This window comes from Aquarana catesbeiana, linkage group LG09 (assembly GCF_042186555.1).
Source record: "Aquarana catesbeiana isolate 2022-GZ linkage group LG09, ASM4218655v1, whole genome shotgun sequence".
In the NCBI taxonomy this organism is placed as follows: domain Eukaryota; kingdom Metazoa; phylum Chordata; class Amphibia; order Anura; family Ranidae; genus Aquarana; species Aquarana catesbeiana.
The window spans coordinates 63,514,326-63,537,799 of NC_133332.1; the positions used below are offsets into that span (position 1 = coordinate 63,514,326).

At 44.6% G+C, this 23,474-nt stretch overlaps 1 protein-coding gene across 1 annotated transcript in view; it reads left to right on the top strand.

Annotated features, from left to right (window-relative positions):
- Positions 1–23,474, top strand: part of LOC141107166 (olfactomedin-4-like) — a 44,111-nt gene that overhangs the window by 17,054 nt on the left and 3,583 nt on the right. Inside the window, exons 3-4 of the mRNA XM_073597911.1 lie at positions 5,683–5,895; positions 6,705–6,864. Coding sequence (XP_073454012.1) covers positions 5,683–5,895; positions 6,705–6,864 — 373 coding nt within the window. The remainder of the gene's footprint in view (positions 1–5,682; positions 5,896–6,704; positions 6,865–23,474) is intronic.

The window sequence follows — 23,474 nt, forward strand, 5'->3', positions numbered from 1 at the left end:
TTTCCTCTTGGAGGGGTTCTAATCGGGTGAGTGACCTCTCCCAGTGGGAGAATAAATGGATATTTTTAATGAAGGGTCTAGCACCTAATGGGATGAATATAGAACTTGATCTAAATTGTTTTATAAATAATTTTTAAATAAATAGGTCATTTATGGGTTAATTAATGTTGATGGATTTCATATTTGGAATATTTAGTAAGAGTCCAAATAATATACATGATTTTAATTCTGGACTTTATATCCCAATCCCAGGATGAAGTCGGTATGATGAAACGCGTCGGGACATGGCTGTACGGCAACTGGAAGTGACATTCACGCATCACTGGAAGTGATCATCCGAGTGTTTTGAACGATCAGATCAGGGGAGGAATGACCTACCTATACCTCATGTCCGCCGTGACAGGGTATCTTTGGCATCTCCATTATATGAACGCGATTTTATCTTGCCTGCTTGTGAGTATATTACCATCGGGCTATGATTTTTAATAAATGCTTCTTTTAATTTGACAATATTACACTATTTGGAGTCTTATTTCTCCTATATTACCTTCTGGGGAACATGCACTGACTGACTCATCTGAACCCTATGGTGGTAAACTGCTTGATTGCCAAAACACAAGCACAAGAGTATCAAGTAAATAAGTGTAAATAATAATCATAATTGGGCTGTTGTCCTCACAGATAATCATTCTGTCAGGCTTTGCCCAGTAATGCACAATTAAGATTTAGCGCTACACTTATTTACTTGATACTTTTATCACAATTAGTCTGATTGTTGTGTTGGCAGCTCTTTTTAGTTCATTTCGGTTGGCGCATTATTATTTTCATTTCCTTACAAGCACAAGAGTGTAAGGCAAATCTTTCTGGTGAGTTTACATCCAAACTGGGGAGTGGAGACACGTTTTGGTCACATGGTGTGGTGTTGGATGAAGTTATCAACTGTCGACACATAGTCTGACCCTATTAAGTGTGATTTATGGACTTTTAATATTCTTTGCACATTATCACTCTCATAACGATGATAGGCATCCAGCGCTTTTGTTACTTTTGGATCCCCCAGTTTGCTTTAGATGCACAAACCTCCAATTCCTCTCCTCCTCTTATCGCTTTCCAGGACGACTCCCATTAGCGCCGGAGTCACTGAGATCATGGTTGCTCACAATACTACTTTTATCTCAAAGATCTTTAGTCCAGAAAGATTCAGTCATTTAAATGCAAAAGTCCCATTCCAGAGCAGACAAGATGCCTGATATGACATTGGCTTGTCAGTATTCCCTCCTCTTAAGCACTCTTTATTGTACAGGGGGAAACTGAAATCAAGTAAACTTAGCTTCCTAGAAGAGTTGATCTCTAAATTTAGGCTGTGTCCTGTTCCGACTGAATTTGATGCATTTCGATGTTCTGAACAGAATTCAAATTGTAGGAAAAATGTAGAAGGCTAGAGTGTCAGTGATTTACAGCAGTGGCCTACAGTGAGAAGTAGCACAGGCTAGGTTTGAAATTAGAAGTGGCTCATATTATTTCTTATGCTTATACTGCTTTTACTTATACTGCTTTGGGACGAAATAAAATTGGCATACGTTATTTTCAGGAATGCTATGAGCTGTTTTTTTTTTCATTTTTCAATTTCTGAACAATTTAGCATCATTTGCTACTCTGTATTGCACACTTTTGAAATCTGGTTCAAATGCCTAATGATTTCAATGCAACTTCTGCCTTCAAAATTTCAAATTTTACGAGCTTGCACGTTTTTTTTTTATTTCTCCTATATTACCTTCTGGGGAACATGCACTGACGGACTCATCTGAACCCTATGGTGGTAAACTGCTTGATTGCCAAAACACAAGCACAAGAGTATCAAGTAAATAAGTGTAGCGCTAAATCTTAATTGTGCATTACTGGGCAAAGCCTGACAGAATGATTATCTGTGAGGACAACAGCCCAATAATAATCATTATTGGGCTGTTGTCCTCACAGATAATCATTCTGTCAGGCTTTGCCCAGTAATGCACAATTAAGATTTAGCGCTACACTTATTTACTTGATACTTTTATCACAATTAGTCTGATTGTTGTGTTGGCAGCTCTTTTTAGTTCATTTCGGTTGGCGCATTATTATTTTCATTTCCTTACAAGCACAAGAGTGTAAGGCAAATCTTTCTGGTGAGTTTACATCCAAACTGGGGAGTGGAGACACGTTTTGGTCACATGGTGTGGTGTTGGATGAAGTTATCAACTGTCGACACATAGTCTGACCCTATTAAGTGTGATTTATGGACTTTTAATATTCTTTGCACATTATCACTCTCATAACGATGATAGGCATCCAGCGCTTTTGTTACTTTTGGATCCCCCAGTTTGCTTTAGATGCACAAACCTCCAATTCCTCTCCTCCTCTTATCGCTTTCCAGGACGACTCCCATTAGCGCCGGAGTCACTGAGATCATGGTTCCTCACAATACTACTTTTATCTCAAAGATCTTTAGTCCGGAAAGATTCAGTCATTTAAATGCAAAAGTCCCATTCCAGAGCAGACAAGATGCCTGATATGACATTGGCTTGTCAGTATTCCCTCCTCTTAAGCACTCTTTATTGTACAGGGGGAAACTGAAATCAAGTAAACTTAGCTTCCTAGAAGAGTTGATCTCTAAATTTAGGCTGTGTCCTGTTCCGACTGAATTTGATGCATTTCGATGTTCTGAACAGAATTCAAATTGTAGGAAAAATGTAGAAGGCTAGAGTGTCAGTGATTTACAGCAGTGGCCTACAGTGAGAAGTAGCACAGGCTAGGTTTGAAATTAGAAGTGGCTCATATTATTTCTTATGCTTATACTGCTTTTACTTATACTGCTTTGGGACGAAATAAAATTGGCATACGTTATTTTCAGGAATGCTATGAGCTGTTTTTTTTTTTCATTTTTCAATTTCTGAACAATTTAGCATCATTTGCTACTCTGTATTGCACACTTTTGAAATCTGGTTCAAATGCCTAATGATTTCAATGCAACTTCTGCCTTCAAAATTTCAAATTTTACGAGCTTGCACGTTTTTTTTTTATTTCTCCTATATTACCTTCTGGGGAACATGCACTGACGGACTCATCTGAACCCTATGGTGGTAAACTGCTTGATTGCCAAAACACAAGCACAAGAGTATCAAGTAAATAAGTGTAGCGCTAAATCTTAATTGTGCATTACTGGGCAAAGCCTGACAGAATGATTATCTGTGAGGACAACAGCCCAATAATAATCATTATTGGGCTGTTGTCCTCACAGATAATCATTCTGTCAGGCTTTGCCCAGTAATGCACAATTAAGATTTAGCGCTACACTTATTTACTTGATACTTTTATCACAATTAGTCTGATTGTTGTGTTGGCAGCTCTTTTTAGTTCATTTCGGTTGGCGCATTATTATTTTCATTTCCTTACAAGCACAAGAGTGTAAGGCAAATCTTTCTGGTGAGTTTACATCCAAACTGGGGAGTGGAGACACGTTTTGGTCACATGGTGTGGTGTTGGATGAAGTTATCAACTGTCGACACATAGTCTGACCCTATTAAGTGTGATTTATGGACTTTTAATATTCTTTGCACATTATCACTCTCATAACGATGATAGGCATCCAGCGCTTTTGTTACTTTTGGATCCCCCAGTTTGCTTTAGATGCACAAACCTCCAATTCCTCTCCTCCTCTTATCGCTTTCCAGGACGACTCCCATTAGCGCCGGAGTCACTGAGATCATGGTTCCTCACAATACTACTTTTATCTCAAAGATCTTTAGTCCGGAAAGATTCAGTCATTTAAATGCAAAAGTCCCATTCCAGAGCAGACAAGATGCCTGATATGACATTGGCTTGTCAGTATTCCCTCCTCTTAAGCACTCTTTATTGTACAGGGGGAAACTGAAATCAAGTAAACTTAGCTTCCTAGAAGAGTTGATCTCTAAATTTAGGCTGTGTCCTGTTCCGACTGAATTTGATGCATTTCGATGTTCTGAACAGAATTCAAATTGTAGGAAAAATGTAGAAGGCTAGAGTGTCAGTGATTTACAGCAGTGGCCTACAGTGAGAAGTAGCACAGGCTAGGTTTGAAATTAGAAGTGGCTCATATTATTTCTTATGCTTATACTGCTTTTACTTATACTGCTTTGGGACGAAATAAAATTGGCATACGTTATTTTCAGGAATGCTATGAGCTGTTTTTTTTTTTCATTTTTCAATTTCTGAACAATTTAGCATCATTTGCTACTCTGTATTGCACACTTTTGAAATCTGGTTCAAATGCCTAATGATTTCAATGCAACTTCTGCCTTCAAAATTTCAAATTTTACGAGCTTGCACGTTTTTAAAAAATTTGACCAAACCAAAAATTACCATAGTTCACTTATCTTTTTTCTAACCAAGGGAAAGAAGTTTCAGAGGCATACAGATGAGGGTTCACTTTACAACTTTTTAAAGTCATACATAGCAAAATGTAATTTATATTTATTGCTTTTTTATTTACTATACTGAATAAGTGAGAAGAATTCGATAAATAAGGTTTTACTGATTATAGAGACTTTTGTAAATATTAGGCAACAACAAAGTACAAAAATAAGATGGTCTCGCCATCTGGTAGGAACATTTTAATTACAATTTTGCACATTTCTCTGTTGGGTATGATTTAAAATAAGCAGGGGAGTTCTGGGCTGGGGAACAGGGAGAATTTGCTCCCGAGTTACTACTAACAAGATAAATTGTCTTGAGTAGAGATACTTTACTATTCAGTCAGAGTGGGACCTACAGTTGGACATTATTTACAGTAGCTACTTGTTCCCTGTTCAGAACTGTAATCACAGCATGTGTCAGAGGGAATTCTACCAACATTGAGGCTTTGAGATGTCATGTAACCAATTTCCCAAAATCGAGGAGGAAGCTGATCCTAAAAGATGTAGAAAGGTGGGTCAATAAAACTTTAGGAACATTAACCTTTCACCATGCCCACCATTCACTGATTCATACATTTTGACAGTCTTTATGATAAACTTTCTTTAGTCCACATTATTTTTAGCATGAAAGGGCCAGTTGGTCAAAGTAGCCTCCCATGCCAAATGTTCTCCTACTCTGAAAATAACACAGGATAGTAATCATCGTCATGGCTGAACTCTGACTTTATTACCTACAAATAATCACATAATCACATTAAACAACTAAATCATAATGTTATTGACAAGCCCGCAATAGGATAAACGAGACCTCTTCAACTAGAAGACCACATACTAATTCTAGAAATGATGTGTAAAGTGCATCACGCAATATTTTTAATATTGTTCTAGTTAGAGTGAGAAAGGTTTAAATCTGTCAGATTTTTATTGCCGTGTGTTCTTTTTTGGGAGATTTCCCATAATCTCATATTGAAAGGGATTATAGAAAACAACCTGACATAAATTTAACCCTTCCCCACTCTATCCAAATTTAAAAAAATATCTAGTGTTGGACTTTAAATATATTTTTAGGTGTTCAACATACTGTTGCCCATATCTCTATAATGGGATGCAGATGGCAAAAAATCCTGATAGGACTACTAATTATTTCCTACCTTAATAAAGATAAAAAAAATAAAGGTTTTGATTAAAAATATATTTTCAGCAGAATCCATTGTATATTGGCAGTAATAACTACAGGTGTGAATTCACTTTACAGATCTACATCTATCAGAGCACATTGACCGTGTACATAGAGCAGATGAAGAACCTGACCAAACGTGTGGAGATCATGGAGAATGGAGGTCTTTCCTACACTGAGCTGGACTTTGAGCTCATCAAGTTGGAGATCAAAGAGATGGAGATCCTCATAGTGCAGCTGAAAGAGTCATTTAATGGCTCCAGTGTCATAATAGAAACTCTCTACCAGGAGGTAAGACAAAACTTTATATTCTCACAGTAGTGTAGTGATCTTCTTACTTTTTTTTAAATTGTGCAATTCGCTAAGAGCAATGCTACCTTAATGCTTAAAGAGAACATGTCCTCAGACCTTTTATTTCAACAAGAATCTTCCTAATCATGTGCATTTAACATAGTTTATGTTATTTTAAAGTCTCCCTTGTGTTGATATCCAAAAGCCCTGAGACTGCTGCTGGGCACCGCCATCTTGTGATCTTAGCAGCCCCAGTTGACTCAGAACTGTTACTCTGGGTAAGCACAGAAATTAATTAGACACTCCGAGAGCAGGAGAGTGCTATAATGTGTAAGAAGAGAATGTGCAAGGAAGACTTGCAAGGAAAGTGGCAAAAAAAAAAAGTTTAGAGGCACATTGCAAGTTAATAGAAAATCATTGCAATATAGAAAAGAAAGATACTGTAAGTCAGCATTTAATATACTTGATGTTTTCATCTGCAATTTTAAAAGAGGAATTTCCTTTTGTAACTGTCACTCATCAGATAATGTTCCTAAGCATGACCAGGAGGCTGAATGGAAAAAAAATCTACAAAAGTTTTCCAGCATGTCCCTTTGTCAGAATTTTATCAAACAATCGACTTCTGTCGAGCAGGGACAGCTATGTACTGATAGGAATTTCGATTAGTGTATGGGAAGCTTTTAAGAAAAGACATTTCCACCAATTGCTTAATTGAGAAGGAAAGGGTCGTGACCAATTTGAAAGAAGTCACAAGTATAATTTTCAGTTTTAAAATTGTTCTACTGGTTTGTCTGTATTTTCTTTGTTAGATTCGCAACATTTCCATCATGGTGAACCAGTTAGAAATCTATGATAGAAACAATGTGGTGGTGATCAGACGGGAGATTGAGGCTCTGAAGAAACGCCTGGAAGAGTGTGAGAAGAACCATACAAAACCAGAATATCCTTCCCTTCCTTCACCAGATATTGGTAGGTTAGAGGAGAGATTGAATTTCAGTGAATAAAAGTTATTTAGCTTGTAAGCTCTAACAAGCAGGGCCATCTGCACTGCCTTCCATTTTGTAAAATGCTGATCAAACTTTTGGCGCTTTACAAATATATAATATTCAACATTTTTAAGCAATACACAACAGTCTTGGGCCCCTTCTAACATTTTGAATTTGCATTTTTGGTGCACTTTAAAAGAACCTTTAATGAGGGAGACCTTGAAACTGCCTTTGCTGTTCTCTCCAGCTAAACAAAATCTAAGTGCCTGGCTGTCATGCTGAACCTCTGCCTTCCTTTTCTTGAGTCACTGTCCTGCAGCAAGTATAAATATAACAAGTTCAGATTTTTCTAATCTGAATACTTGTACTGGGTTGATTACTTAAAAAAATGATTAAATTGGGTGAGCATAATATACAGTCAACTAGCATTTTAGTTATATTTGTTATAAACACAAGATTACTTTTTAGCCAGATCAAGTCAGGGGACAATACAAGACCAGAGTATAATGTCTATGGTAGTTCTCGGGGAGAGCACAACTATGTAGGATAGAAAAGTTCCCTAAATGCATGTGGGTGGGTGCAGTGTGGCACGGTGGCAGTGAACACACTGAGTTGCAATTAACAATACTTGTAATAAAGGAATGGCTCAAAGATACAAACAGCCCTGCAGGATGGTACCCAACTAGGAACAGTGACAGTTCTGTACAATAATGTAGAGTCGAGCAGGTTCTGATGCGTCTGTCTCCAAGGGCGGATTGCAGCCTGGCCAGACTGAGCCCAATGGGTAGGATTCTTAGAAAGGATAGTATGTCCCTATCCTGTCTCTACTCGTCTGAATCCTTTCCCTACCGCTATTCACTTCCCCTGGCAGACGCATAATCTGTCCCTACACTGTCCACACGCAAATATGCGTGTCAATTTTGGGAACCAGGGTCTTAAATAGACTCTGCCTGACCCAAGATAGGTGCAAGAGCAATGTGGGACAGCTCCATCTGATTGGATCACTTCCCAGTTACCCAGAAAACCATAAAGGACTAAGTTCCGCCTGACTTCCTCTCCTTCTGCATTGCCACTGCAGTTTGAGCACCACTTGCAGTGGAGAAAAGAGGCTGTGCTTGCCTACATGCGGTTCTCCCTTGAGATCAATGTGGTATCACAATCCACTTGTGCTGCTCTTACTTTCTGTTTCCTGTCTGCAGTGCTGGAAGGTTTTTGCACACATTGAGCATTATGTTCTCCAAAAGCATAAACCACCGTAACCACCACCCTCTCTGCCCTGTGGTGGAACCTTCCCCTGGCTCTATACTGCAGGCTGTATGTTCTTATACTCACTGTTCCACTCTTCTACTGTGAATAGTCCTCCACTTTCATCCATGCCCAGTTCTTTTCTTTTCTCTGTGATCATTTTCCTCTACTCTCCTCTATGATAATCCTCCATTGTATCCATGTCCATTCTCTTTTCCTTAGTTTCCTTTCATTTTTTATTACTCTCCTTCAGTTTCATCCATGCACTTATACTGATTATTTTTCTCCACTCCCATCCTAGATGGACCAGTTAATGAATAAGTGCACAAAATAAACAATTGTTGCCTTCAAGCTGAACCCTAGGGAAAAACAATATCCCAGCAGTGGGGCTCCCCACCGAACTGCAAGATTGCTTATTTTTGCCCTGTGTACCCATAAAAAGGACTTTTGTTTACCTTAAATCTTGCTCATCTAGCAGCTGGCACTGACCTCCTCTATTCGATATTCCGGTTTGTGGGTGGTCACTCACTGCACTCAAGTACAATGCAGAACTATTGCTTCTGCATTGAACTTGATGATATCAGCATGTCATTGTCAGCCAGGAGAACCTTAGAAAAGAGGCTTCGGGGCCAGTTGCATATCTTTGAAGGGAGCTTGTGCAAGTGAGGGATTAAGGGATTGGGTAAGTAAAAGCCCCTTTTTCTGTCACCCTAAGCAAAAACTAGCATTTAGCCTTTGTAGTAGGGGGGTTACCTTAAGAGTATTTCTTTCTTTTCCCCAGAGATTAACTTTAAAAAACGTGGACAAATTGTGGTTGTATTGTATGTCTCACCAACAATGTGCTTAGTAAATGGATAGCAAACCAATAAGTTTACTTAAATGCCCTTCCCCAGCAGTATATACTTACCTTCTTGTTGCTCTCTCACGGTTCCATTCATCAGAAGGCCTTGTGTAAGCTCTAGGCATACCTCAAGCTGTAACAAGACCATCGTGATGTGGCAAGAGAAGATGGTGAGCAAGTCCTCCATACCCAGAAGTAATGTGCATTCACTAAGGATGAGCTTTCTGTTAAGGGTCGAACATGAGTTTGACTCAAACATTGGCTGTTCCCCGTTCGTCGAAAACCGAACATTATGGGCCGTTCGCGCCAAATTCGAGCAGCGCGTAATAGCTCATAATGTACTGCGGGAGCACAGTGGATTGCTGTATGATGATTGGGCAGAGCATGCACCATGACCTGTGTGCTTTGGCCAATCACAGCACCCTCAGCTAAGAGAGCCATAATTGGCCAAAGGCAGGGTGCCTTTCGCCAATCATGGCTCAAGGGGACTAAATCCACGCCCCACACTATATAAGGCTGCCTGCACGTCGGCCTTGTGTAGTGTGTTGTTGGCGTGGACAGAGAGAGAGTCTCATTTAGATTGAGCAGGCAGGCAGGTTATTCAGTTAGCTGCAGTGTATTTAATATATATATATATATTATATATATATATATATATATATATATATATATATATATATATCCACCGCATACAGGTAGGTTAGCTATATCTCATTGCAGGCCGTTCCTGGTGTACTGTTTCTAATATACTTCTGGCAGGCAGGTGATTCAGTTAGCTGCAGTATATTTAATATATATATATATATATATATATATATATATATATATATATATATATATATATATATATATACACAACTCTTGTGTGTGTATATATATATATATATATATATATATATTATACCACTGTATCCAGTTTGGCTATATCTGACTGCAGGCCGTTCCTGGTGTACTGTTTTTAATATACTTCAGGCGGTGTACACAGTATACAGTGCTGTAGTCCATAGTCCAGTTGCTCATACTTTTCTGGTACTCAATACAGTACACCCATAGTTGTTATTACACTTATGTTGGTGTATACAGTACCGTGCACCCCTAGTGCAGTTGCTACTACTTTCCTGGTGGTGTACACAATACATACAGTGCACCCATAGTTCTTATTAAACTTCTGTTGGTGTACACAGTACCATGCACCCCTATTGCAGTTGCTAGTGCTACTACTTTTCTGGTGGTGTACACAGTATACAATACATACAGTACACCCATAGTTGTTATTACACTTCTGTTGGTGTACATATTACCGTGCACCCCTAGTGCAGTTGCTACTACTTTCCTGGTGGTGTACACAGTACACAATACAGTGTAGTGTTTTTTGCTAAACAAAATTTACAGCATGTCCGTAAAGCCAAGGAGAGGCAGACGTTCACAGGCAACTAAAAGAGGGCAAGCAGGCTCTGTGTCTACAGTCGACAGTGCTGGTCGTGGACACGGTGCATCCTCAGCACGTGGCCGTGGGGCACGCTTGTCCTTTTTTCCTGCAGCTGGCCATGTTATTGAACCACAACATGCAAAAGAGTTGGTGGAATGGATAACAAAGCCATCCTCATCCTCCTCATCCTCTGTCACCCAGGCTCAGAGTAGTTTGCCTGCCAATGCAGCTGCCAAAGCGGCCTATTCCATCAGCTCCATGTCAACAGTCACTCCTTCCCTAGCCCCACCATCATGCACGGAGGAGCCCCCTGAACTATTCGACCACAGTGTCGGGTACATGCTGCAGGAGGATGCTCAGCAATTTGAAGGCTCTGATGATGGTATCCAGGTTGAGGAAGGGAGTAACGTCAGCCTAGAGAGAGGGGGTGCCCAAGAAGGTCAAGAAACTGGCAGTCATGTTCCCCCAGCTGCAGCATACTGCCAAGTTTGCTCCAGTGACGAGGAGGGAGGGGATGATGAGGTCACTGACTCAACTTGGGTGCCTGATAGAAGAGAGGAGGAGGAAGAGGCACATCTCCAACGAGGTAGGATGCCCTCCAGGGGGCAGCTTAAGGGTAGCCACTCTATTGCATCATATCGCAGAGCTAAGCAGGTGCAGGGCACTGCTGACTCCCCACATATTTTGAAAAGTTCTTTGGTGTGGCCCTTTTTTGACACGTGTGCAGCAGATCGCACCGTTGCTGTTTGCAACATATGTCTGAAGCGTATCAAGTGTGGCCAAAACAGCAGCAGCTTGGGCACCACATGCTTGACCAGACATATGATGAACTCCCATGCAGTCCGTTGGCAATAGCACTTAAAAGACACACATCAAAGAACAAGGCGGACCTCTCCTTGCTCCTCATCAGCTAGGATCTCCAACCCCACTTTACCTCCACTCCTCTCAGAAACCTGCACTGAGAGGAATGAAGGTAGAGAAATAGGTGTCCCAAGTACTTGCGGCTGATCTGCTAGCAGTACACCAACATTGTAATTTAGCAGGCAAATTTTCCTACCCCAGATGCTAAACCGTCAAAAGAAATTCGGTCCCGACCATCCACATGCTCAGCTACTGAATGCTAGCTTGGCCAAATTGCTAGCACTGCAACTGCTGCCTTTTCAGCTGGTAGACTCTGCCCCCTTTCATGAATTTGTGGAACGTGTGATACCTGGTAGGTTCCCAAATGCCATTTCTTTTCACAGAAGGCCATTCTGGCTCTCTACCAGCATGTGGAAGGCATTGTCTTGGCCTCGTTGGACAGGACGGTCAGCAGTAAGGTGCATATTACTGCTGACTCATGGTCCAGCAGGCATGGACAGCGATGTTACCTTTCTTTCACGGCGCACTAGGTAACTCTCAAAATGCTAGTGGTGATTCTGCCACAGCTCTCTCCTCCACCCTCTTCTCTTCTTTTTCCTCTATGGCCTCTTCCTCTGCAGATTTCTCCTCTGAATCAGCGGTGCTCCGTAGGCGTTCAAGGGGCTACGCAAGCACTCAGGCAAAAAGATGCCATGCGTTGCTTGAGTTGGTCTGCTTAGGGGACAGGAGCCACACTGGGGCAGAGATTCTGTCAGCTCTGCAGGGGCAGGCTCATAGGTGGTTGACGCCATGCCAGCTTCAGCCAGGAATGGTTGCATGCAACAATGGCACCAACCTCCTCTCCGCCCTCCGACAGGTAGCCGGGCTTACAGAATCTCCTGAAGCAGGCCAGGAAAGTCTGTGGTCATTTCCGCCAGTCATATAATGCCAGTGCTCGGCTGGCTGACATTCAAAGAGAATGCAACCTGCCCAAGAACTCATTTGTGACATGCCCACCAGGTGGAACTCAATGTTGGCAATGCTGCAGTGGCTGCACACACAGCAGAGGGGCATCAATGAGTACCTGTGTGAGTATGGCACCAGGACGGGGTCAGGGGAGCTTGGCTTCTTTTCGTCATGCCAGTGGCTCATGATCAAGGATGCATGCACTGTCCTGTCACCATTTGAGGAGGCCACGAGGATGGTGAGTAGGGACAGTGCATGCATCAGTGACACTGTCCCTCTTGTCTTCCTGTTGGAGCACACGCTTCATGGAACAATGGACAGGGCACTTGAAGCAGAACAGCGAGGGAAGAGGAGGACTTCCTTACCTCTCAAGGCCCCCTTTATCCAGATACTAGTATTTCTGCATGCCTGCCGATCACACAGGAAGAAGAAGAAGAGGAGGAGGATTGTGTCAGCATGGAGGTGGAGGATAACACTCAGCATCAGCAGCAGTCTTCAAGGAATCGTTTCCATGGAGTTGTACGTGGCTGGGAGGAGGTCATTGAGGATCATGTGATCCTTAGTGACCCAGAGGACTCTGGATCGAATGCCTCTGCAAACCTACACTGCATGGCCTCCCTGCTCCTGCAAAGCCTGCAAAAGGACCCTAGGATTCGTGGTATCAAGGAGAGGGATCATTACTGGCTGGCAACCCTTCTTGATCCACGTTACAAGGGTAAGGTTGCAGAATTTATCCAGCCTTCGCAGAGGGAGCAGATGATGAAACATCTTCGGGGGGCCTTGCAGAAATGTTTTGCAACGCATTTCCAGAGCCTGTGAGGTTACAATTTCCTGGTGCTGGACAACGTGTTGCTGAGGCTTTATTCAGTCACAGAAAGAGCCGTGGAGAAGGTGGCCGGCTGACCGATGCCTTCAGGCAATTCTTTAGTCCTCAGCGCCCAGGTCTGATCAGTTCCAGCAACCATTGCCAGCATCTGAATTCCATGGTGCAGGAATATCTAGGGGCAAGATCAGACTTGGAGGCCTTTCCACCAGAACATCCACTGGGTTACTGGGTCTTGAGGATGGACCACTGGCCATAGCTTGCTCAATATGCAATTGAGCTACTGGCCTGTCCTGCATCCAGCATTCTTTCTTTTTTTTTAACAGAAAAAGGTTTTTTATTTTGACAGAAATCATAAGAATACAAAACAGCAGTAGCATGAGGAGTACAGTGTTTGCAATCAGGTTACAGCATTTCATAAAGTATTCATTTTCAGGCTGCATTGAGGTCAGGATACCCAAGGGTGGAAGACAGCCTGTGATGTGAACTACGTCTATAGTTAGTTACAGGTAAGCAATAGAACGGTACAAACAAAAAGAGGGGTGTGTGTATACTATGGAGCGGACAGTAGTCCCGGACGGCTCCAAGATCGGTCCCACCATTCCGCCTCCAGAAGAATGGAGAGTGGAAGGTATTTTCAGTCTGGGGGAAAGGAAGAGGGGGGGCGAGGAGGGGGGAGGGGGGGGCAAAAAATCCCCCGGCACCCCCATAGCCGCCCCTAGCTCCCCACCAAACAATGCACACGATACAATCATATTCACATAAACCAGGAGTTCAGTCAGACATCTGACCACTGTGACCATATTTTCTCAAATTTTTCAGGGCAATTCCTGCTCTCATATGTGATCTTATATAAAGGAAGGACTTTATTAATCGCACTTTTCCAGGAGGCTACTGTAGGGAGATCAGTACCCTTCCATCTCAGGAGGATTTCTCTCCTAGCATAATAGAGGGCAAAGGTTAAGCCTAGTTTAGTGTGACGGTCTCCCTCCACATCCCCCAGGTAGCTAAGTAGAAAGACAAGAGGGTCCAGTGTCAACGGGGCACCGCAAAAGTCTGTCAATACGTCCGCCACCCCTCTCCAATAGGGCTGGATCTTGTTGCAAGTCCAGACCATATGGAAGAAGGAGCCCCTCTCAATGGAGCATCTTGTGCAGAGTGGGCTGAGAGAGGGATAGATGGAGGCCAACTTCTGTGGGGTGTAGTATGCCCTGTGCAGAAATTTCAGTTGGACAAAACGGTCTCTAGAGGCTATCATAGAGGAAATAAATGTAGAGACACACTCCTCCCACATGTCTTCGTCCAGGTCAGGGATATCCAACCTCCATTTTCCCATCAGGTGTGAGGTGTCCGTGTCAAGAGCTACTGTGAAATACATGTATAGGGTGGAGAGAGGTTTGTGGAGGAGCTCTGAAGTGAGAAGTCGCTCTATAGAATCTGAATCTAGAGTAATTGGAGAAGGAAACTGGGCGGCTAGAGCATGCCGGAGCTGCCAGTACCTAAATAGGAAGGATCGGGGGAGTTTAAATGTTTGTCTTAGTTCTAGGAATGTTAGAATCTTCCCCCTCGGCATTACGTGCCTAAGGGTGACAACCCCCCTCACCGCCCACGCCGCCGGATCAGGCACCGTATTTAGATGGGGAAGAAGGGGATTGCCCCACAGGGGAGTGTGAGGGGAGACCACCAGGGGATCCCGGAGAGCCACCCGTGAACACTGCCAGACCCGGATCATGGTTTTCATAGGAGTCGTGACGCCCGGATGTGCCTTACATCCCCTAAAGGCTAGGTTAGAAAGGGCTGCATATGAACCAACTATCGCTGCTTCCAGGGTGACTGCTGGATTCTGTCTGGGCTGGGAGAACCACCAGCGGACGGTAACCAAGACCGCAGCCCAATAGTAAATAAGGAAGTTCGGAAGGGCCAGACCTCCACCAGAGAGGGGAAGATAAAGGGTCCGTCTGGCCACTCTCGGAGGTCTCCCCGCCCAGACAAACTCGCTCACAGTACTGTCGAGTCTCCGGAACACCGACCGGGGAATATGGACAGGGGTGTGACGAAAGAAGTATAACAGTTTGGGTAAGTACACCATTTTGATTAAGTTCCCCCTACCTACTGGCGTAAGCGGAAGTCTACGCCAGGTTGTGCACTGCTTGGTAAGTTTGTCCAACACTGGAATTAGATTACGGTCGAGGTATTTGTCCAGGGTCGAGGCTACCCTTACGCCCAAGTATGTGAACTCCTCGACCCATTGAAGGGGTGTTCGTGTGTCGATACGGGGCATGGCAGGGTGAAGTGGGAAGAGGACCGACTTGTCCCAGTTGACACGAACTCCTGAAAAACGGCTGAAGGTATCAAACTGAGACAAGGCAGCCCTCAAGGAGTCAGATGCATCCGCCAAATAAAGGAGGGAGTCATCGGCATAAAGGGACAGTTTCTCCTCTAATGGACCTACTCTGATGCCTCTAATAGACTTGTCCTTCCTAATGTGGGCCGCCAGGGGCTCCAAGGCCAAGGCAAACAGTGCCGGGGATAGGGGGCATCCCTGCCGGGTTCCCCTCTCCAAAAGAAAGGGCTCCGACAGGGTACTGCCCGTGCGTATGCGAGCCTTAGGCTGCATGTACAACATTTGAATCCATGTGAGGAAGACCGGGCCAAAGCCAAATCTAGAGAGGACCCTCCACAGGTAGCCCCACTCGACCGAGTCAAAGGCCTTCTCCGCGTCGAGTGAGGCCACCACCCCAGGGCTCCCCTGATCAGCCACTGCGATGTGAGTGTGTAGTCTACGTATATTTATGTCTGTGCCTCTTCCGGGCATGAATCCCGTTTGATCTGGGTGTACTAGGGCAGTGATAATTTTGTTTAAACGAATGGCTAATATCTTGGCCAGGATTTTTGCGTCAACATTTAGGAGAGAAATAGGGCGGTAGGATGCGCAGAGGGTAGGATCCTTCCCCGGTTTAGGGATGAGAACTATGACCGCCTCGCTCATCGAGGCCGGGAGGGTCCCAATTTTTAAGGCTGAGGCAAAAACCGTCTGGAGTCTAGGGGTTATCTCCTCCATGTATGTCTTATAGAATTCCACCGGGAATCCGTCCGGACCCGGGGTCTTCCCTGCCTGCATCATTTTGAGAGCCTTTTGTATCTCCTCTAGTTGAATAGGGGCGTCTAGTGTGTTAGCTGCGGATTGTGTGAGAACTGGGATGTCAATTTCGTCCAAGTATTCAGTAAGGTCTTGTTGGTCATATATTACTCGTGAGCTATATAAATGCTGGTAGAAGGTAGTGAAACATTTGTTAATTTCCGCTGGGGAAGAATGAAGCGACCCATCCATGTCACGAATCTGTGCTATAGCTGTGACCCCTGATTGTTCCCTGGATAGCCAGGCCAAGAGACGGCCTGTCTTCTCCCCCTGCTCGAATATTCGCTGAGATTGGTATAACAACTTCTTTTGTGTCAGGGAGGTCTGTAGCAGAAGGGATTGTTGGGTAAGAGATTGGAGTACTATGTAGTCTCGCGGGTCACGGGAACGGACATATTGGGCTTCCTGTCTGATCGCTTCCGCCTCTAGTCTAGTAAGCTCTGCTCTACGTAGTCTCATCACCTTAGCAATAATAGATTGGTAGTGCCCCCTCGATGAGGCTTTAAAGGCCTCCCAAACCATATTGTCAGAGGCGGACCCCGGATTGACCTCCCAAAATTGCTGCACCGTGCTCCGGAACTGAGAGTCAACATCTGTGTCGGATATCCAGAACCTGGACAGCCGCCAGAGTCTATCTGCTGGGTCTAATGACAGTTCCAGGGATAACAGCAACGGGGCGTGGTCCGAGATCCCCCGTGGGAGTATGCTTATGTCCCGAACCCTGGGGAGGACAGGCGCCGCGACATAGGCCAGGTCTATGCGAGAGAGGGACCTATGAGAGGCAGAATGACAAGTAAAGGCCATGGTCTGAGGGTTCCTCCACCGCCACACATCCACCAGGCCATACGTGTCAGCCCAGTCCGCCAAGTCACGGCGTGTAGTGTCTCCCCTTGAGCTCCTGTCCAACCCAGAGTCCGGGACAAGGTTAAAGTCACCCATCAATACAACATTATCTGAGGGGAAGCGGGCCAGCTCCCCCGAGATCAAATTAAGGAGTCTGAATGAGGCCGGGGGGGGCAGATATACCCCCACCAACACCCAGGGCGTGTCACATATCAAGGCATGTATCAATACGTATCTCCCATCAGGATCCAAGACTAAGTCAAGGAGCTTAAAAGGGAGAGTTTTCAGAACCAGTACACTAACACCCCTTGCAAAATTGGAATAGGTAGAGTGGTAGTGATGACCCACCCACGGTTTTTTCAGACTGAGGGTCTTGCTACCAATCAGATGCGTCTCCTGTAACACACAGATATGGGGACTATGCCTCTTTATAAATTGAAATACCAAAGAGCGTTTTAGTGGAGAATTTAAGCCTCGTGTGTTCCAGGAGAGAATGTTTAGATTAGGCATATATACATCTTAGTTATAAGAAAAGCAGGATACAACTTATATATTCTTCCTGACTCGGCACAGGTCCTCCCAGAGGATGCCCGAGGCGAATCAGAGTCTGACATTACTTTAGGCCCAGAGAGCAAACACAGCACTGCCAAAAAATATGAAATAAAAACAAAATCAAAGATAAAAAACTGGGAGCCAGGAACGCGGCTCAACATCCCCAAACCCCCCCCCACCCCACCCGACCCCCAGAACAGGAGGCAGGTCTGTATCCCCAAACTTGCTTCAGCCCGACGGCTGCTCATGGAGGCAGTGAACTAGAGGCAACCGACCTCTGTGAGTCAAAGAAGAGTAGGTGTGCTTTAAGTTCCGGTAAGGATAAGATGGTGTGAATCACCCGGAGCCCCGGGGGTACAAAACTTGTAGTGGTCCGAATAAACCCCCCGACCCCAGCCGGGGTCAAGGTGATGCTGGAGAAGTTGACAGAGAAAGTGCACGGTAGGGGGAGATGCAACAACAGGAGTGACTGTAGTTAGCGGGACCGGTCTCCTCAAGGATAGAGTAACATGACCGCAGTGCCCTCTCGGGAAGGAGATTGGGGTTTAGCATTTCTCCCTTACAGGACCGCAGTGGTGAGGGAGGTCTGTTCGGAGGTGATGTTCAGAGATCCGCTCCGGTGTCCTGCTTGCTTCCGGGTTGGGAGTTGAATGGGTATGCTCGCAAGGAAGGGAAAGCCTGGCTCAGTCTCAAATGCATGGAACCCAAGAAGTGAGGAACATCTAGTCCACGCCAGCCGACTATGACATGAGAGGGGTCCGCAGAAATATACAAAGGGTCAGGCTCTCCCCCCAATAACAAAAAAAAGCCCGCAACCTCTCCAGCAGTGTACTCACAGTTTCCCCAGTAGGATCATCTGTGGATGGTGTCAGCCCACGCGGCAGCTTCTCTGGGGGAGGTGAAGAAGTGCACTTTTTCGCCGTCTTGTACTCTGAGCTTGGCGGGAAAGAGCATGTTGTACTTGATCCCTTTTTGTCTGAGCATGGCGCGGACATGGTCGAAAGATTTTCGTTGTCTCTGTGTCTCCACAGAGTAATCTGGGAAGATGAGAAGTTTCGTGTTCTCATAATGCAATTCTCCTTGCATACGAGCAGAGCGGAGGACAGTGTCCCTGTCTCTGTAGTGAAGAAGTTTGAAAATGAAAGTGCGCGGCGGCGCTCCCTGTGGGCCCCGGGTGGCAGGCATTCGATGGGCGCGTTCGATGGAGAAATGTGAGGAGAATTGCGCCTTCGGTAGTAGGGTTGGGAGTAATTTCTCCATGAAGGCAACCGGATCCGTTCCCTCCGCGCCTTCCGGGAGGCCGAGAACTCGGAGATTATTCCTCCGATTCCGGTTCTCGGCGTCCTCGGCCCTGAATTCAAGTGCTTTAACCTTTGATTTGAGGATCTGAATGTCCTCATGATGTGCTCTTTGTACATCTTCCGTGGTGGAGATCCGCCGCTCCGCCTCCCCCACACGCTCTCTAAATCGATCCATGTCGCGACGGATGAGGGCCGTCTCCTCCTGGACATGGTCTATCTTGATAGTGAGGGTGGACTGGCAGGTGGAGATGGCATGCATCAGAGCCTCAAACGCCTGGGATCCAGCCTGGATCACGCCATCCGGCGGGGCAGAGGTCTGCGTCTCCATGTTGCAGGCCTTAGGAGGGGAAGGCCCAAATTTCGGCGGCGTTCTTGTATGCTCCGGAACTCGCGATTTCTGGGTTCCTTTTTTGTATCTGCGCATTCCCTGAGCCACCGGGCGTTTCTAATGATAAATGGCAGGGATTTAAATGCAATATCCACACCAGGATGTAGGAAGGAAAAAGTCCGGAGTGGGAGCTCTGGTACTAAACGTCCGCTCCCAGCGCCATCTTGGACACGCCCCTCCAGCATTCTTTCTGAGCGCACATTCAGTGCTGCTGGAGGCTTTGTAATCGATCACAGAGTGCGCCTGTCCACAGACTCTGTTGATGAATTAGTCTTGGATCACCAGCTACCAAGCACCTGATGCTGATGTAACCGATTGATTTTTCTATGGATGTGGGATCCCTTGAAGACTGCCTATGCTTAATGACTATCCTATTATGCTGAGTGACTATCCTATTCCTCCCCAATTTTCATGATGATAGTTTCTAAGAATATTTTTGGTTCAGGGCGCCACCACCACTACCTAAGGCCCAATTTTTCTGCCCCTGTTTTACAGGGGCACGTAATTAAAATTTTTGATCACATATTTAACAGCAGGGCTCCTTCCTGCGCTCAACAAGAGTATCTGTGAGGGGTTGCAGTGTTGTGGCACCACCACCACTTCCTAAGGCCCTAAGGCCCAATTTTTCTGCCCCTGTTTAACAGTGGCATGTAATTACATTTTTTGATCAAATATTTAACAGTAGGGCTCGTTCCTGCACTCAACAAGAGTATCTGTGAGGGCTTGCAGTGTTGTGGCACCACCACCACTGCCTAAGGCCCAATTTTTCTGCCCCTGTTGAACAGGGGCACTTAATTACAATTTTTAATCTAATATTTCACAGCAGGGCCTGTTCCTGCGCTCAACAAAAGTATCTGTAAGGCTTTACAGTGTTGTGCCTCCACCACCACCCCCACCACTGCCTAAGGCCCAAATTTTCTGCCCCTGTTTAACAGGGGTGCGTAATTACAAATTTTTGATCTAATATTTCACAGCAGGGCCTGTTCCTGCGCTCAACAAAAGTATCTGTGAGGCTTTACAGTGTTGTGCCACCACCACCACCACCACCACCACCGCCTAAGGCCCAATTTTTCTGCCCCTGTTTAACAGGGGCACGTAATTACAATTTTTGATCTAATATTTCACAGCAGGGCCTGTTCCTGCGCTCAACAAAAGTATTTGTGAGGCTTTACAGTGTTGTGCCACCACCACCGCCTAAGGTCCATTTTTTCTGCCCCTGTTTAACAGGGGCATGTAATTACAATTCTTAATATAATATTTCACAGCAGGGCCCATGCCAGCACCCACCAAGAGTAACTGTGAGGGCTTACAGTGTTCTGGTACCACCAACACCTAAGGCCCAATTTTCCGCAGAGTGTATAGGGCAGGCCGTATAGTATATACAGGCGGTCCCCTATTTTCAAACATCCAACTTACAAACGACTCCTACTTACAAACGGAGGGAGACAACAGGAAGTGAGAGGAAATCTACTCCTAGAAAGGGAAATTCTCTCCTGTAAGAGTTAATATGGGAAAAAGGTGTCTCCACTGATGCTTTATCACCAATCCTTGTTTCCCTAATAACCCAAAATGTTCAAAATTCTATTGTCATTGGGACAGAAAGTGAGGTGAAATCTTCTGAACAGGGGCACAGACAGCAAAACAAATGTTACAGGGGTGATGATAACCCTTCTCTATGTTACCCAAAAGGCTTAAAAATAGATTTTTTGGCTGGAGCTACACTTACAAAATGTACCTGTTCCAAATTACAAACAGATTCAACTTAAGAACAAACCTACAGTCCCTATCTTGTTTGTAACCCGGGGACCGCCTGTATACTGCTGCTGTGTATATAGGGCCTGGGGGCCCCACACTTTTTTTTTTTTAAATTTGGGTGCGGGTTCACCTTAATTACCCATACCAGACCCAAAGGGCCTGGTAATGGGCTGGGGGGGGGGCAACATTACATTACAGCCGCAAGCAGTTTTAAATGACTTTTATTCCTTTAGAAATGTCATTTTGTGAATGGTCTGTTTTAAACATGGGGAAAATGCGCCACTTTACAGGCATACTATAGACACCCCCCCCAGGCAAGATATTTAAAGGAATATTTCACTTTTATTGTATCAAAAAATATGTTAAAAAAACAAAGTCTTTTAAAGTGGTTTAAACACTTACAGAAATGTGTGTGTCACTGGCGCAAAACCTGTTCTATCAATCAATATAAAAGTGATATCTATAGCTGCTGCATCCAAAAAATTCTCAAAAGAAAAAAATAAAAGTGCTATGTGTGTGGATGCGCTGCTCTCATTTATACTCTCTTACCTATCTATGTATATCCTATCTGTTAGACATAATCTTATTCACCATCCACCTGTTTAAATATGTCACATTAAACAACAATCATATGCAAATTGTGTAAATCATATAAAAGTCCAGTGACATGTATCACATGATAATAAAGTCCCTTCATATATGCTTGCAAATCTTCCGTTAGTTTGCCGTGATCGGCGTGCTCTTGTGTTTAATCAATTTAAAGTGACTTAGTGCTTCACCACCACCTGTGAGATTGGCCACTCACCAGATATTTCTTTAAAACTGCGCCTTTGGTTCATTCATAGGGATAACCACTCCACTCAAAGGGAACTTCTCCAATAGCTATACTAGGACCTTAGTGTTCCTCATAAAAATGGATGAAAACGATCATCGCACAATAACGTTTAAAACCTTTATTTCATAAAACACAAAAAAACTATGCACTCACATTTCCAAGTGCCATTATGCCGGCACAGAGCTTTTCCAGCAGTTAGGGACAGGGTGGGCGCTGCAGCCCGGTTCGCCTGGTGTATGCTATGCTGTCTCCGTGTGCCGCTTGCGTTCCCCCCTTGTGTTCGTTCGCGTCCTCACCAATCACGCTCGTTCCCGGTCACGTGGGTGAAATTCTTGCACCCACGTGACCGGGAACGAGCGTGATTGGTGAGGACGCGAACGAACACAAGGGGGAACGCAAGCGGCACACGGAGACAGCATAGCATACACCAGGCGAACCGGGCTGCAGCGCCCACCCTGTCCCTAACTGCTGGAAAAGCTCTGTGCCGGCATAATGGCACTTGGAAATGTGAGTGCATTGTGTTTTATGAAATAAAGGTTTTAAACGTTATTGTGCGATGATCGTTTTCATCCATTTTTATGAGGAACACTAAGGTCCTAGTATAGCTATTGGAGAAGTTCCCTTTGAGTGGAGTGGTTATCCCTATGAATGAACCAAAGGTGCAGTTTTAAAGAAATATCTGGTGAGTGGCCAATCTCACAGGTGGTGGTGAAGCACTAAGTCACTTTAAATTGATTAAACACAAGAGCACGCCGATCACGGCAAACTAACGGAAGATTTGCAAGCATATATGAAGGGACTTTATTATCATGTGATACATGTCACTGGACTTTTATATGATTTACACAATTTGCATATGATTGTTGTTTAATGTGACATATTTAAACAGGTGGATGGTGAATAAGATTATGTCTAACAGATAGGATATACATAGATAGGTAAGAGAGTATAAATGAGAGCAGCGCATCCACACACATAGCACTTTTAAACACTTACAGACCACTTTCACCTACAGGTAAGCCTAGATTAAGGCTTACCTGTAGGTACTTGAAATATTGAAATATTGAGATATTTACTATTTCCCCGAACGATTCTGTCTTCTGTGCTTGCACCAATGTATTCGGCGCATGCACACTCTTGAAAGGGCACGCTGTGCCGTTTCATGCTGAGGTCAAGCCGTGACTGGCGGCACCCGCACGCATGCGCGGGAGTGACATCATGCGACTCCGGCCAGTCACAGAGCCAGAGTTCACGGCTCCGGAAGGAAGAGCGGTGAAAAATGGATGCTCGCTGCCCGTGAGGAAATCGGGGACATCGCAGGCTCCTGTGTCAGGTAAGTGACACATATGCGATGCATAGTAGCCCATTATGCTTTACCTTTGCAGGGAAACAATGAGGAAGTAAAACCCATCAGGGTTTAATTCCTCTTTAAACATTAGCAGCGCTTAAGAAGTTCATATGTGAAATAAAATACAAATAAGGAAATAAGTTCCACTTGTGTCCTAATTGTGTACAGCAGGGTGTGGGGTGGTAGCTGATCCGTTTATAAAAAATGTTGAACACCAACTCTCTGCTGATCAGAATCCCAGATAAATCCTTCACCACATTGCTTTCATGGGAATCCCCTATAGGTAAT